At 41.3% G+C, this 16,520-nt stretch overlaps 1 protein-coding gene across 1 annotated transcript; it reads right to left on the bottom strand.

The window, feature by feature from the left end:
- Window positions 1-4,510: 4,510 nt before the first annotated feature.
- slc17a8 (solute carrier family 17 member 8) lies at window positions 4,511-14,850 on the bottom strand (the record flags this gene model as incomplete). The annotated part of the gene is made up of 12 exons (XM_083666902.1): window positions 4,511-4,846; window positions 5,049-5,176; window positions 5,817-5,927; window positions 6,257-6,389; window positions 6,590-6,739; window positions 6,937-7,073; window positions 8,224-8,310; window positions 9,293-9,380; window positions 9,643-9,757; window positions 10,741-10,859; window positions 11,425-11,680; window positions 14,750-14,850. The coding sequence occupies 12 exons, from the start codon at window positions 14,848-14,850 to the stop codon at window positions 4,511-4,513; spliced, it is 1,761 nt and encodes a 586-aa protein (XP_083523028.1).
- Between the last annotated feature and the right edge of the window lie 1,670 nt (window positions 14,851-16,520).

Here is a 16,520-nt window from a genome sequence, read left to right as displayed (position 1 = left end):
GATACCCATTCTTGAGCTCAGCTATTTCTCCAAACTGTGCCATGGACACCCTGTAGTGGCATTATTGTAACTGACACCAGGCTACAGTGAGCTGTGTGGAGGTGAATTAACACGTGACAACACAGCCACAATGTGAGCCATTCCCTTTATAAATCTCGCCTGACATGGATTTAATTAACCTGGTTTAATTTCCCCTGAGATTCAACAGCAGCCCACATGGAGGTCTCAAATAGGGCCTCCAGTCCAGTCTGTCAGCCCACTCAACAGGCAAACCTATACTGTATCCCTCTCTCTCGCCACAAAGTTATGAGAACTGAGAAGTCTTTTTTTTTTGCCTCTCTATTTACGTGATACATGCTCCCGCTATAAGTCATTCTTACCTTATTCGTCTCTGATGATTTCCCTTGTGTAAGTCCAGTCTAGTTCCAGCCTTCACCCTTCCTTGGATATCCACGTTGTGAAGTACAGGCACCATCAATATTTGCTAATGAGCATCTAGCTGCTTCTGTCTGGGGCACCAGTGAGAGTATGTATGGCTGGCTGGGGTCATGGAGAAAGAGGACAGTGGTTATTAATTAAACTGTCCATTCCTCTCCATGAACGCACTACACCCCCTCCCGCCCAATCCACCCACCCCGTCTCACGCCTCCCATCCCCAAAATCCCTCTACATCCTGCCAAGAGATGTGGCAGGCATGTCAACTCCCTAGCAGTCCTGCATTCCCTCCCACACACACACACCACACACATCGCACACACACTTAGTCACAGCCAAGTCGCAAGTGAATTACTAGAGTCAGCAATCAAGCAATGAATTAAATATATCATCTTTTTAATTTATCATAACAGAGGCAAACATGTTAAGCGCTTTCTAAGTGCAAGTTGTGTCTAGCATCTCACCAGAGTATCCGGAAGAATTGCTGTCCTGGCCTGGTCAACCAGATTTAATGGAGGATACAGTAGCTTGGGTGCTCACCATGACACTTTTCCATTTGCCAACTACGACATATCGTTGGCATGTCACTCAAGGTTGTCCCTGCCCATGTCTACCCAACTGTGAGTTCATATCAGTTGATGTACAGTCAAGATGACTGAAAGTGTCCCACGAGTCATTATTGATTATAATTCATATTACTGAATGAATAACTCATGTCTATGTTCTTAGTGTGCCTCATTTTAACTACAGTACATACAGTACATCCAACAGCCTTATCATGAGACCTTTGATCTTTCAAAGTGTTTTGATTTTGGGTTGGCTTTTCTTCTTTTTTGGCAATTTGTTATACAGGCATTCACCTCATTGCTTGTCCATAGAGTAGGTAGACACGGTTTGTGAGAAATAAGACGAGAATAAGTCTTGTCTCTCTAGTCCTTTAGTATCCAAAAAAGAGCTTAATCATTGATGGGTTGTTGCTCCATCCAAAGAGGCCCATTTGAGTCAATAGACAGTCCCTCTGAAATAAACAGAACCTTTGCCATTGGCTGCTGGCTGTTTGTAGATGAGCTGCTCTGTGCTGGAGGGACGTAGGGGGGACTGGGTTGTGATAGCCTCATGAGAGAGACACGTAGTAGTAGGCTCCACAGAACACGCACAGTCCAGCACTTCCTTCAGACAGTCCCCACACCATGACACTGATCAAACCACTGTGATTAAGTGTTGGTTTGGTGGGTAAGGTATTGGATCTAATGTTTGGTTATTGATTCTAAATAGAGGTTACTGTTTACTGTGAACCACCTCCAAATCGTAAAGGTAGCTGAGGAGATAAGTCGATCAAACAGTGTGCTTCAAACTGGCAAGAGAGAGACACTCGTCTTTCTCAAACAAGCTCTCAAGGACTGTCAGTAATGAAAAATGCCTGTAAATATGGACAATAACAAGGTCCATAACCTTGAACTCTCCCCAGTCTATCTACAGAACAACTCGTTAACATACAATGGCTGATAACAAAAATGGCAAGCTCGTCTCTTAGGCCCTCCAATTTAATTTCACAGCATTTCCCTCTTGAAATTCACTATAACTGAGTAGACAGTAAGACTATAAAGAAAAGGTTATAGCCCATCTTAAAGGTAAATGCAGTCATTTGGCACCTGAGGTGTTGTTGGTGGAATTTAGGCCTGAGTTGTGTTCTACTACACTGCTACTTAGATTAGGCCATTTTATAGGGATGAGCTCTTACTATATGTGACTCCAACTTTGAAAACTTTGCATGGTTGTGGTTTTGTGAAGCTATTTCAGTAAGTGTCTTACTAATTTCTGATTTATCAGCCAATGTGAGAATGAAGCAGACTGGTGGATATATGTGTTTATGAACAAAACAGATAAGTGGAAGGATGTTTACTAATGGATGATGAGAAACAGAGCAGTCTGTGGAGTCTTTAAAATGATTTAGACATCTAATTTGAGCCCTACATAAACAGCCAGCTCGGTGTTGATGGTAGAGCATCCATTTTGTCTTGTAGTTGAGCCAGATAAAGAGAGTCCAACATTCATGGGAGGAAATCTGTGTTAATGTTGTTCTTTATTTATGTGTTCAATTAAGCTACTCATGTTTACCTCTGATCCATACTCTGTACATGGTAGATAAACTATAAGCCTTGTGGTCTCCTTCATTCCCTATGTATGTGAGGTCAATTCAAGGTGTAAAAAAGAAAATGTAACTTGATGAAAATAAATAGGGGTGGCTACTGTACATCTATGACATTTGATTATTTTGTATTGACAGTATGTGCTGTAAAATGTTCACCCAAGCTTATTTGCAGGTTTTCCCAATAAGACTCCTCTGACAAATTGTGTTTCAAACTGTACGATTTATTTTGAATTAAAGCGATTGACAAATCGCACTTTATTGGTGAATTCACCACAGATAACCTTTAAATAATCAGTGATGGGATGTGGAACAACTCCTTTCACATGACTCAATGATCCATCAGTACAGACCAGTTCAGGCTGGTTATGATTTTAAAACAAATAAACTTCAAAAAAGAATAGCTGACAAATCTTGAAACAGTAAAGTGCATATATCAAATCAAAAAAATAAATAAATCCAAAACAATAGGATGACAAATAATCATATATTGTACAAAACAATCACAAAAGATGATTTTAAATATCACCTAAAGATATTGATAATCTGTTCAAACCCATATACTGTAGATTTTAATTCACATTTCATATTCACAATTCTCAAATTCACAATTACCTCCGTGAAATTGCATTATTCTTAGCAAAGGTTGCACTTAAAGGTAGCTGATCTACCCTTTATTTATGTTCAGAAAATGTAACAAAAAATTAAAAACAAATCAATATCAAATAGATAAACAATAGATGATTGCATGATATGTGACATCAACCAACATGTGTTGTTAAATTGGAGATTACACTATGTGCACAGTTTACCCTACTGTAGCACATTGTCCCACTGTGAGCTCGCAGCACCATAAATAAAGATAACAGGGCTGGGTATAGTGCATTAGGGGGGATGGTGGGACTAGGGCCTGCTCAGGCATGGAGAGCAGAGTGTCATCACTGGATGTTAGCAAATCAGAACAAGAAACCAAATAGAAGGCCCATTACTGTGTTTTGCTCTAATGGTTGACACTGATATCAAACCAGTCACATTCAAGATACATATGCATACACATCTCCCTCACTTTGCATAGCTGACACAAAACATTTCAATACTATTTACAAAATTAAAGGTAAGCCACACAATGTTTCACTTGCACATACAGTGCAAAGAAAAGGGTTGGTCAGCAACATTTGTAGGAAGTTAAGAGGGATTTGATCTACTGTATGTTTTGAGTTACTTCATTCAGATAAGATCTAAACCTATTGTACATCAAAACTTTGTTTAACCATGTGTAGAAAAATGTTTGATGTAATATTCTCCATAAGTAATATTTGTATATTTGATTGAGCTAGCATAACATAAGATAGATCTGATCCCAGAGGATAGCAAAAAAGCATTACTGAAATGTTTCTACATGTACTGACCAATGTAAATGAGCTCTAGATGAAACAAGATAGTTAATGTTAATGTTGATTTATGCTGACATGGATAACTAATCAACCCATTGTCTTCATATTGTATCTTGTTACCATGCTATGTTAATTACGATATGTTGCTTAATGTAGGCTCATATCTTTACATCAATATCCCTTCACCTGTAAACTCTTGTTAAACTAATTTATCAGCTCACTTACTTTATTTTTTCAAAATGCCCCCCTTTCCACCCATTTACTATCTTAATCAATGTCCAATCAGAAAGGAGCTTGGGTCAAAACACTAATGAATAATGACAGGTACCTCAGTCAGTATGAGGTATAACCATCAAATGGGTAAAATGACCAAACAACAACAAAAGGCCAGTTTGTGGTACACAGATGGCTGCTGTTTTTGTGACCTCTCAGAGGGATAGCCGTTGATAGTTCCGCCAGCCAGTGTGAATTTGACCCTTCACCCTTTACTGTAGGTTTGATTGAAGGGGAAGTCCTTGCCCATTAGGGTGCATCACTGGTACTGGTCCTGGTAGTTCCCATTCCCGTAGTGGTTCCCATCCTCCTCCTCTTGCATGGTCATCCCTTTATTCTTCTTCCAGCCCTTCTTGCGATCAGATGGGTTCTCTGTAGTGCCGTAACTCTTCTTTGTTGCCAAGGCGGTGTCGCTGGCGAGCTCTGACTCCTCGGCAAGCTCATCCTCGTCGATGATGCCAACCTTGTCCTCACTCGTGCTTTCGGGGTCGGCCCAGTCTTGCTTCTCCCCCGAGGCAAAGATGGCGTAGAAGATGACCCCCGTGTAGTGCACCATGGCTGCGATGACAAACACGTTCTGCCACTCCAGACGGGTCTATGGAGGGGGGGAGGGGGGGGGGGGGGCAATGAGAAGGAGAGATAAGTCTGTAACCAAACTATCACTGGTGGAATTTGTTTGAGTTTATATTTGATCTAAAGGTAACAAGTGCTCTTGTACACATATAGTAACACTGTAATCATTCTAGCAAAAACATTGAATTAACATGTTGTTACATAGTAATTACTGTATAACCAACCTTGTGTTTAGTCAGGGCTCCAACAATGAGGGGGCACACCATTCCAGACAGTGTTCCTACACCATTGGAGATGCCCATCAGAATACTGGCATAGCGTGGGGCAATGTCCAAGTGATTTACATTAAACCCTGCGAATGCAGTAAAGAAAAACAGTTCATGAGTGCAAATGGCTTATGCCACTGTACAAATCAAAATATTTAACAAATAATTGACCGTTGATATCAATACCACTCACAGTTTTAGAAAGTATGCACTGCCTTCGGAAAGATTGTTCGGAATTTTGAAACGTAGAATTTGGATTATAACCATTTACCATTTCCACACTGTAATGTAATGGATGGAATTTAGAAGGCACAACTAAAATCTGTCTTTCTTTGGTTGCCCTGCCAACATTCTATAAAATATTCACTAAAAGTGCCTAGCAAGAGACAGCAGTGTTGAATGCACACTGCATCCAACCCCAAGGAGTTTAAAAAGGATTTACTGCAATCTGCTGTCAGCTGCCGTTAAGGCAGAAGGTAGACTTAAACACTGAGACTCATCAAACTAACTTAACTCTAGAAACTAGACTCTTCAAACATACTGCACCTGTAAAAGGAGGATGAGTCTGCAGCCTCAATGTTTATTCATGTTTCTACCATACCGTTTATGTTTTTTTTCCTTTGTCTGTCACCCTAGACATACAGTAGGACCCGGTTCTGTGAAACCAATAAAGGGTTCTTCAGGATGTCAAATATCTTTCTTTACTGTACAGCACTGAAGCCTTACCTGAGATGGCAAATCCACTGAAGCCCACAGCCAGCACTAGGAAGCAAATGGCCATGCCGCGTGTGTGAGAGAACCCCACCACCAGGAGCAGACTAGCCTCCATACCAAAGCCTGCAGACAGACACACATGGTCAGAGGACTACGCTACTCCCGAAGAGCAACTAGGAGCTTTGAAATGATTGATTAAGCTTAATCTTATAGAACTCAATTAATCTGATATTTACCTAGGAATTACATGGTAATACACTAATTACACAATAATTACTTTGGAATTACTCTTTGAATCAAAATACAATGATGTACCATTTGGAAGCAGGATGTTATTTGAAGTTATCACATGATGGTATTGTGTATACTGTAGGTATCAGGTAAGTGCAGTCTGAGACAGGACTTTTAGATAAAGCATTACTACAATAAATGGTTACGGCCATGTACTGTACCTCCGCAGTTCATGATTTTTCGCACGTTTGTTGTCGACATGATTTTACGACTCCGTAAAAGGTCTGCCAGCTGGCCTCCAATGGGGACTATGATGGTCATCACCATGTGGGGCACAGCAGACAGAAGCCCCACCTGCAGAGAGGGAAAGCACCCCGAAAATGCTGGTAAGATGGATGAAACATATGGATGTGCTCTGATTTAGGTATACATTGCGATACCTGTTTTTCAGTGCACATGACATATTACATGTTTTCCCATTTATTAAGATTTGTTTATTTTAAAGCGATTTCTCAAGTTCACAACAAATAGGGTTACTGTGAGGCGAGGCACACCTTGCTAATGGGCAAACCGAAGACCTCCTCAAAGTAGGCAGGCTGGCTGATCAGGAGCAGGTAGAAGGTCCAGCTACGGCAGAAGTTGGCCACGATGATGGCGTACACCGGCATGGAGGTAAAGAAGCGGCGCCATGGTGTCTTGAATTTCTGTGGTGAGAGAGGTGAGAGTGATCTTCTACACCAAATGCCCCCTTAATCAGTCAAGTGTGGGCATCACAATGGATATTGCCTATATGTCACTTTGTAACCTTTACATGAGTATCTTAACACAAGTCATAACATAGGTATTCATTATGCTTGAAGATGTATGGGACTCTATGACAAGATAAGTGTGAGTTTCACACCTCAGCGCTGTTCTTGACCCCCTCTCCAATAGTGGTCTCTATATAGGTCCTCTCCTCAGCACTGATAGTAGGATGGGCAGCTGGGCTCCCATAGGCAAGCAGCAGCCAGAAGACATACCATATTATTCCAAATACACCTGAGGGCACAAACACAGCACAGATCACCGTCATTGTCCTGCCTATCGCCTACACCCTTGCTTTGTGACTAACTCCTCAGCTGTCAGGATTCATAACCTAAATGACATTGTAACCTTCTCAGATTGTTCACTAAACTTACAATACACCTACAGGCCTGTACAGCCAGTGGCTTCCATAACCTCCTTTGTAGGCCCTATACCTCCAGGTTACTTCCGTATGCTTATCAGTGAAACATACTGTAGGGCTATGTAAGGGTTCCATGCAGGGGAGGAGGACAGGACAGCCTAATTAAAATGGGCCGTGACCTTTTCTGGAAAAATCCAAAGATTTTTCATTATTCAGACAACGTGAATGAAATATGAGTCATAGAGGCAAGACAGGAAAATGTTCATTTTAGCCGATTAATCATGTGATTAGATCTCAAGAGAGCAACAGTTGTTATATTGAAATACAGCAGGCAAAGTATGAGATTGTGAGAATGGGTTCAATCTTAATCAAACAACTGTTTACATTTTGTAAAGTGAACAAAGGCAACCAAGGACAGACATTAGAGAACAATATGTTTACCTGCTGTCACTCTGATGACATATGACCATGATGCTTTGCATGTCGTTAAAGTAACACCTAGTGTGATTTTAACCGCTTTTCTATTTTATCTTTTATTTGATGTACTTTGAGATTATTCTTGAATAATGAAAAGATCTTTATAAATGTAATAAATTATTATTGTGATTATTATTATTATTATTAACAATAATAATAATAATACTAATAGCAATAATAATAATAATAATAATAATAATAATGTATGAACTACTCACAATCAACTGGGTCTGGGGATCATTGGCCTTGCAGAAGCTATTCTAAGGTCATGTACAGTAATATACTGTACCTGTAATTTGGCCGTACATTTGGAAATCGAATCCAAATGTTTTCCCTATGGCTAGTTAGAGATTACAGACCCTTCTCTGGTTCACAAAGATTCATATCTTTGGTAATTTTTTCCTTCTAGAGTATCTAAAAAGTATCTAATCTTCAATGCATCCATTTCAAAGATTTTTCCTGGTCTGCATACTTTTTTATGAAATAATCACAAAACATGATAGCCCAATTTAGCCATTTGTTTTAAGTATTTTACTGTAATCTCACCATAGATATAGAAGACTGAGGGCCATCCAACATACTGCACCAGAACTCCAGCTAATGGCATGGCAATCACTGCACCAGCATAGGAGCCTAGGAACAAGAAGAAAATATGATCAATAAAAATCAAGTAGCTTCTTTTTTTGTGTGGAAGGAATTTCTCAGATCTCAGATCTCAGAGACACCCTGTTGATAATATCAAAGATTTGTGTGTAGGGATTTTAGCGAATTTGTGTGTTTACTACTGTATGATTTGAATTCAGTATAAACTATGGTCTCACAGCATGCTGGAAGTGTTTCATAAAAAACAACATGAATTATCTGAGAAAGTGACAAGCCAGCAGCCTTACTGGACTTATTGCATTAGTACTGTTAGAATGAGCCATTGGCACTGTCCATGAGATAGGGTGTTCTAATGTATATTCTATTATCTGATGGTCTTATAAACACTGATTTTGAATAGGCCATGGAGCATGAGTGTGCTTTTGGACAGTAGGCAAAATGACACTTCATTTGGGTGAATGGGAGAGGAGCTCCTTCAGAGTGAGCAGGTGAGCTGTGTGCAGGGAATCTTCATTCACAGGCGATGTCAAGAGGGGATTCAAGCGTGGGTTGTCATGGCACCAGTTTATTGTGGAAGATGGCTGTTTTAATGCATTTCAGGGGGAACAACAGCAGACATTTGCAAAACAAAAAAAGCTGCCCACTCCCCTTTTCATCCATTTACCCGGGATGCTAAACATCTCTGAACAGAGAACAATTGAATATCCACTCAATGGCTTTATTTGGTTTTGAACTAACACGTTTGTGTATGGTAATGGTTAAAACAGAAAGATGTATTAGAATAAGTATCCAATCATTTATTAGCTTTTGGTAGTTAGGCTTTCTTTTGCTTCCATTCCTCACTCAGAAGTGTTGCTATTGTAGAATGGTATTACAATTTTCAACCATTCTGCTTTATGATTTTATTTTTCAATTCTGTGATTGCTGGCAGAAAAAGTAGAAAACAAAAACAGTTTAATGTAAACAATAAGAACCCTGATGATACAGTATGTACTGTAGTATCATGACTCACCACAAAATGATGTGGTGGCCAGTCGACTTCGCTCCAAGGGTGGTGCCCATTTGCTCCACATCCCATGGCATGCTGGGTAGGTGACACCCTGTTAGAGAAACGTGATCAGCAATAGTCAAGAGGGAATAAAATAGGCATACCGTAGTGGCTCATCCCAAAATAACAAGGATGTTGAATATCAGTAGCAGAATGTTGAATAAGTTAATAAGCCTTTATTGTCACGGTTTATCCATACAGAGAACATTTGAAAAGCAGGACAAAACCACAGACTACTGCCAGGGTGAAGCAGCCCTAATTGGTTGCCATGATCAACCTTAACAAATGATCAGATGCCATGAGGACTCTCTCACCTCCACCAAGCCCTGCAGGATGCGTACGAACATGACACAGCCGTAGTGCCGCCTGGCTGCTGTCGGAATGAACATGTTCAGCACTGACGTCAGGAAAATGGCTGCACCAAACACCCTGTGGAACCATTATAAAGTGATCATGATGAACACAGCAACATTGAGCGACATACTAAAGCAATAGCATAAGGCCATGATACTATTGTATCCAGCTCCTACCTCTTGGGTATCCATTTAATCCCATGCTTTTCATCCTTGTTTCACAGTCTAAAGTAGTTATGACCTTTTCTGTTGTTTGCATTGTATGCAGTCCCAGGTGAACATGAGGACCTCAGCTCAATGTATCCACTCTCTCAGTATCAATAGTCTATGTTCGGGAGATATTCAATCCGTCCCAGGTCCATTCAAACCTTTCACTCGGGCAGGTGACAAATCCAACGTCACAAAATGACAGATCTGATGCATTTGCCATTGATGGATAAAGATCCAAAGATCCCATTTGAAACCATAGGATTTTTCTTTATCGCCATTCGCTCCCCCAACCCCCAGCCCCACCTCTCCCTTTTTCCAAAACAGTGTGTAAGTGACACTTGTAATATTCCAGTGGCTGGTGTTTCAGAGAGAAATCAGACGCAGGATCTTTCATTATTAACTCTGTCAGTTGCGTGTCCTCTTTTCCTGTGAAGCTTTTATTACAGGTCTGCTATCAGCCCATCAGCTCTGCTCACCACACCAGACGGCTTTAACCCTTACCACACACACACACACACACACACACTCTTGAGAGCATGTTGCCCTCACCCCATCTTTTGATTTTAACCATTACAACCCAGATGTGTGTCTATTCCTCTGTTATAATCCCTTACTGCACCACTGTACGTCAGTCTATTCCTCTGTTATAATCCCTTACTGCACCACTGTACGTCAGTCTATTACTCTGTTATAACTCCTCACCCCACAGAAACAAATATCAATTCCAAAGACCCCGCCCTCCTCTCTGTTTTAACCCTCAACATACACACAAATCTGTTAGATCAAAATACACTCTTTCTTTCTGTAAAGATTTCTTGATTGAGGTGATTGACAGTGGTTTGGTCTCACCTGTTGGCGGCTAGCTTGTTGGAGATGAAGCCTCCAGGGATCTGTGTGACAATGTAGCCCCAGAAGAAGGATCCATGGATCAGCCCCACGGTCTCTGGGTCCCAGTTAAACTGAGCTTTCTGGACAGTGGGGATAGTGGGGGTCATTCTTTTAGCATATAACAAACTCTTTTTTGACAGTAAACTGCAGTGTGTGTGTGTGTGTGTGTGTGTGTGTGTGTGTGTCTGTCTGTCTGTCTGTCTCTGTCTCTGTGCGTGTGTGTGTGTGTGTGTGTGTCTGGTGCAATTATGCTGTTGAAATAGAGAATGGTTTGGATGATGCTGCTGTCCTTCAAAACAGCACTTGAACTTTTCCATGCAAAAACAGTATCAGCTGTTGAATAACAATAATACCATATTCATGTAATGCATTCCCCTATATTATGTATACATACATAATAGAATTAATTGTTGTGCTAATCAAATGGACTAATCAAAGATTTAGATATAGACCACAATGAATGTATACACTGATGAATGATGAAACATTAATGATGACTAATCATTCTCTGCATTATATATGCCCATGGTTACTAGAGTATGTACTGTACTGTACATAGAATGATATTACACTGATGAACAAGCCCATGTATCCCCAACCAATGGAATAGGCTAATGTCAGGAACTTCTCTCCCTCTTGCCCCACCTGGAGTACGGCGGTCCCATTGATGTACACTGTGTTGTTGTTGACCATCTCCACAATGGCCACGCCCAGGTTACAGCGGATGCCAAAGGAGATACAGAAGCCCAGGCCACTGAGCATGGCGATGATGTAGCGTTTGGGCAGGCCGCAGCAGCTGCAGTCCAGCAGAGGGGCACTGTGAATGGGCGCCACCACTGGACGTCCATCCTCCGTCAGCTCAATGTTGTCCTCCTCGTCCACATTGGTGCCATCTATTTTCCTGTAATGTGAACATAGGGGAGGCAGGAGTTCCTGATGATCAGTGTGTGATGAAGCTGGCCGAAGGCGTCACCCATAAAAAGGTTTAACTTAAAAAGCTGGAACAGTTTCCTCAAAAGTGTAGATTTATTGAAAATAAATAGATATAAATACAGCAGGCTAAAATCAGGGAAATAGTTTAAATGCTAAATGAAGGACTAAAAGGACAAGAGGTAAGGAGCTTTAGACAAACGCTCCTTCCTTCATCCCAAAAAAAAGAAACCTGCCAATCACCACCCAGACATTTCACTTTGGCAATTTAGGAATTAGATTTGACATGAAATTAGAACTGGGCAATATTGTATATACATATCTCTTTTCAATACTAACCCAGTTGGTTAGTGGATGGGAATACTGTTATATATTATGAGGTTTGCTTATCGTCCTCTTACACGCTTAAATAAGACCTACATTGGTTTCAAGCATTCTTTCTAAAAAAAGAGGATCATTTACTGTATCTTTATTTATTTTTTATCTTTAGGATATTCTTTGATAAAAGAAAATAGAAGGGGTGAGGAAAGTCTCTCCCTACTCTCTATCAAAGGGCAGGAGGTGAACCCAGGATGTACTTCTGAAAAGGTCACAGCGCATCTGTTATTTGGCTCTCCTCAACCTCCTCACTCCACACACCTGTTCCATTACCCAACGTCCATCTCTCCCCTTATCCTCTAGTTCACAGAAATTGCTTTCATCTGGGTGCCTCAGATCTACACCTGAGTTCCTCTCCGGGAAGATATGAATGAATGAGTGGGAGATCAAGAAGTGCCTTTTTTCATCATTCTGGTCTTGCTCTTACATGTGTTGTGTTGAGGGTGCAGCACAGTACTCCTGTATGTTCAAAATATATTTTCAATCCCTGATACACTGCCAGCTGTAGTGATCCACAGGAGGCTAGGCCAGTGTTTGAAATGTCAGAGCGTTTCCTTCATATTCAAGACTGGATTGAATTCAGAGTTTTTAATAGTGAGTGTACCTAGCACAAAAGAGACCAACCATACAGGCTGTAGTAATGCAATATCAAAAGCTCCTTTTTCAAGTCCTTTCCTTTTTGGGATTGATGTGCTGCGCCCTATCCCCATCTACCTCCAGTCTTTGGAGTTACAGTCTATCCTGTAGTATGTGCACTTAAATCACTGGACGAGTCTTTTATGTGAAAGAGATGCTTGCTCGAAAGGCCCGCATTTGTAGATCAAAACAAAAGGCTGCCTTTTACCTTCCCTACAGGTATTAGCAGTCCCACTCCTCCCTGCCTCCCCCAACCCCCAATCCCTGCCTCCCCCAACCCCCAATCCCTGCATCCCCCAACTCCCAATCCCTGCCTCCCCCAACTCCCAATCCCTCCCCCCACCATGTACTCCCAATCTCCACAATATAAAATAGACTGGGCAAATACTATGAGAACATCTGATCATTATCAGAAGCAGGAAATGGCAGTCATGAGCAGCCTTCCTCACACCACAACACTAATGGAAACATATTAGAGCCTTTTTAATTAAGAGTTTACTATCCACAAGTAGGCAAAACATGGCTCTGTTGTATTGATGTGGTTAGCCACAGAGTGGAGAGAACCTGAAGATGATCATACTTTGACAATGAAAGAAAAAGATCACTCACTGAGCTTATGGATTTCATGATATTTGGTAAGGCCTGCGCAAGTGACTACACAGTTACTGAACAACTATATGGCTCACACAAATAGCCAGTCATGTATAGCCTTCTACTCACATCAGAGGATATAGACAATATAATATCAATTGTCTTCCTTACAATGTCCGTGACATGAATTCATAGACAACTGTGAATTCCTGTTTAAACATGATCTGTAAAATCACAAGCAGACTTCTAATTCATCTCAGTCTAAGAATCAAACTGCTTTGGCACAACCAAGGTGGGTTATCGCCCTCCAGTCAAATGTAGATAGAATAAACAGTGATGTCATTTACTTCTTTCAATAAATGTAATCTCAGTCAAAACATGTTGGGTGTGAAAAGACAATTTTGCCTTCAGACCATGTTAATGATCAAACAGTCACATTTATAATGGTTGTCCTCATTACAGCACAGAGAGGCTATAGATAAGATGATAAACTGAAATTGATGATCCCTGATTAATGGGATCAATAATGAATGGCTTGATTAATAATGTAACTTGTACCAGAACAATCTGGATTAATTTTTAGAAAATAACCTGTCTTTCATCATGATGTTAGATTATTAATTCTGCTTAACCTGAACTTGTTCCTCTTTTGCTCAGTATGTTTAAATGTCATTAGTCTCACCTGGTAGAATGGATTTTAGCAGCTTGATGGAATCGCTGCATGGGTCGTTGTACACTTGAAGTAACCCTTCACTACGCCTTTCCCCAGCTTTTGGATACAATATCTATGTTGTGAATGATGCTGTTATGTGAATGCATGGCAAAAATAGGGTGAGCAGACAACAGCATTTCTTTTGTAATAATTTTAGCCCCATCTCCCTGAACATGAAATCGTGATGGATGAATAGATATGATAAAACACATTTGATAAATATGTTTCTTTCTTTTTTTTCTTCTTTGGATTAGATTTGGGGGTTTAAAAAAAAAAAAAAAACGTCTACTGTTGGGCTTGATTTGTTTCAGACTGCACAGTGAACCAACTCACTTTAAACATGCAACATTTAATTTCACAGGAAATTGCCTACTTACTTGCTTCATCTCTAAGACAACAATCTACCTCATATGTGGAGTTTCCATATTCGTCCTCCCCTTGTGAAATATGTATCAGATATGAAATATGTATCAATGTCTTAAAATAAATCTGTATCTATGATTACATCACTTGCATTGCCTGGCAAAATAATAAAATATTAATTTGGGATCTCTGGGTACAGAACACATTGAGCTTAATGTGCTGGCTCCCAGGTTCCTCCTGGCCCTTCCAATGGGTTAGACTTTTTCATTTTATTTTTTAACCAAAATAAAAATGTAAAAAACCTGTACATTAACAGCAGCCATACAAATCATGCACCAGTACTCCCAGTCCAAACCTCACCTCTGCAGGTTCCCCATGGTGTCTCCCACTGTGTTCTTCACCTCCTCCTTCCCTGGCTTCAGCACCCGCTCCTTCAGCCCCGCAAACCCCCCGAAAGGCATCTTCCTCTGCTTCTCTCTCTTTTTCCTCTCTTTATTTCACAAAGTGTGTCTCTCCCTCACTTGTGCGCTTTGCTCTTCGATAGAAAAGAATCCGCTAGACGTTGTTGCTCATCCTTCCTGAGTTTTAGGCACCAGGGGCTGGCTCCGCCTTTGTGTGGAGCCAAGGGTCCCTCAGACGTGAGCTTTACCTCTCCGCTTCTCTCTGCTGCGACCAGAAGGTCTGACAGGGATGTGAGGGGAGGATGAGGAGGAGGTTGGTGGATGGTGGATGGTGGGTGGTGGAGACAGAGGATGAGTATGTATCAGATGTACTCCTCAAGGTCCAAGGCACCAGATAGAGTCCACTAGCATGGCATGAGTATGTAACCTCCAACAGGTCCAGTGGAAAGAGAGACACAGAGGGAGAGAGAGAGGGAGTGAGAGAGTAGACTGCCACTTCAGTATCTGGGCATTGTGATCTGTTGTGTGGGTGCAGCAGGACTGAGCAGCCCCCTCTGCTCTCCTCTCCTCCTGATAGCTCCACCACCCTTGGCAAGGAGGAGTTGGGGTACCTGCCTTCCAGAGCCCGCCCCTCTCTCCCCCATCGTCAGCCATCCAGCCCCACCTCCTCCACAACCAGGCTGGTTCATCTGATACCAACGCGGAGGATGAATGATTAAATATTGACAGGCTTGACAAGCCGCATTCAAGAGAGACAAGAGTAGCAGGCTGCTGTGGTGTAAGATGTGCGCAGGTGAAACGTAAGATGTGCATCAGGTTCCAGGTACACTCCCATTCTTTGCCAGCTTTTCCATGTCACAGCAGGGGTACCTGCTGTAGAGATGGGAAAAGCTGGTATCACTACTGTCACAATATTCTGCAGGTACACACATAATCTTCATGGACATTATTCACATCAAATGACACCTTTGAGTTATTTCCTAAATGCACAATGTTACTAGTATGGGCAAGCCCACCTCATTCCAGTGTGAGTTTCTTTATTTGCCGGTCATTAAATATGCAGAATGTTTTAAAAATTCAGATATTGAGATTTTAAAAATTCATCAGTAGACTGCTTGGTGCTGCGCTAAGCTCTCAAAGTCTGTGTTACTGATGGGTTGTTCCAAAGTGACGGCTTGGGGCAGTGCCGGTACTTCACTAGTCTGTGTATGTGCCATAAATAAACCGTGGACCTGGCTCCCTTGTGGGCTCTCTTTCAATAAATAAGGCCCTTCATGCCAGAAATATAACAGCCCAGTTGCAGGAAACCTGGACTCAGTGTAACAAACAGGAATTAAGTTTCCTCTTTCCAAATGTATTGTATGTATACACTCACCAACCATTTTATTAGGAACACTATACTAATACTGGGTAGGGCCTCCCTTTGCTCTCAAAACAGCCTCAATTCTTCATGGCATTGATTCCACGAGATGTTGGAAACATTCCTTTGAGATTCTGGTCCATGATGACATGAATGCATCAACAATTCCTGAAGATTTTTCAGGTGTACTTTCAAGCTGTGAATCTCCCATTCTGCCACATTCCAAATGTGTTCTGTTGGATTCAGATCCAGTGACTGGGAAGGCCACTGAAGAACACTGAACTCATTGTCATATCCATGAACCAGTTTGAGATGACTTTTGCTTTGCGACATGGTGCATTATCATGCTGGAAGTAGCCATTAGAAGATG

Source organism: Argentina silus (genome assembly GCF_951799395.1).
Source record: "Argentina silus genome assembly, chromosome: 3".
NCBI lineage: Eukaryota > Metazoa > Chordata > Actinopteri > Argentiniformes > Argentinidae > Argentina > Argentina silus.
Note: the sequence above shows the minus strand (reverse complement) of the source record. Positions and strands in the feature narration are given on the sequence as shown.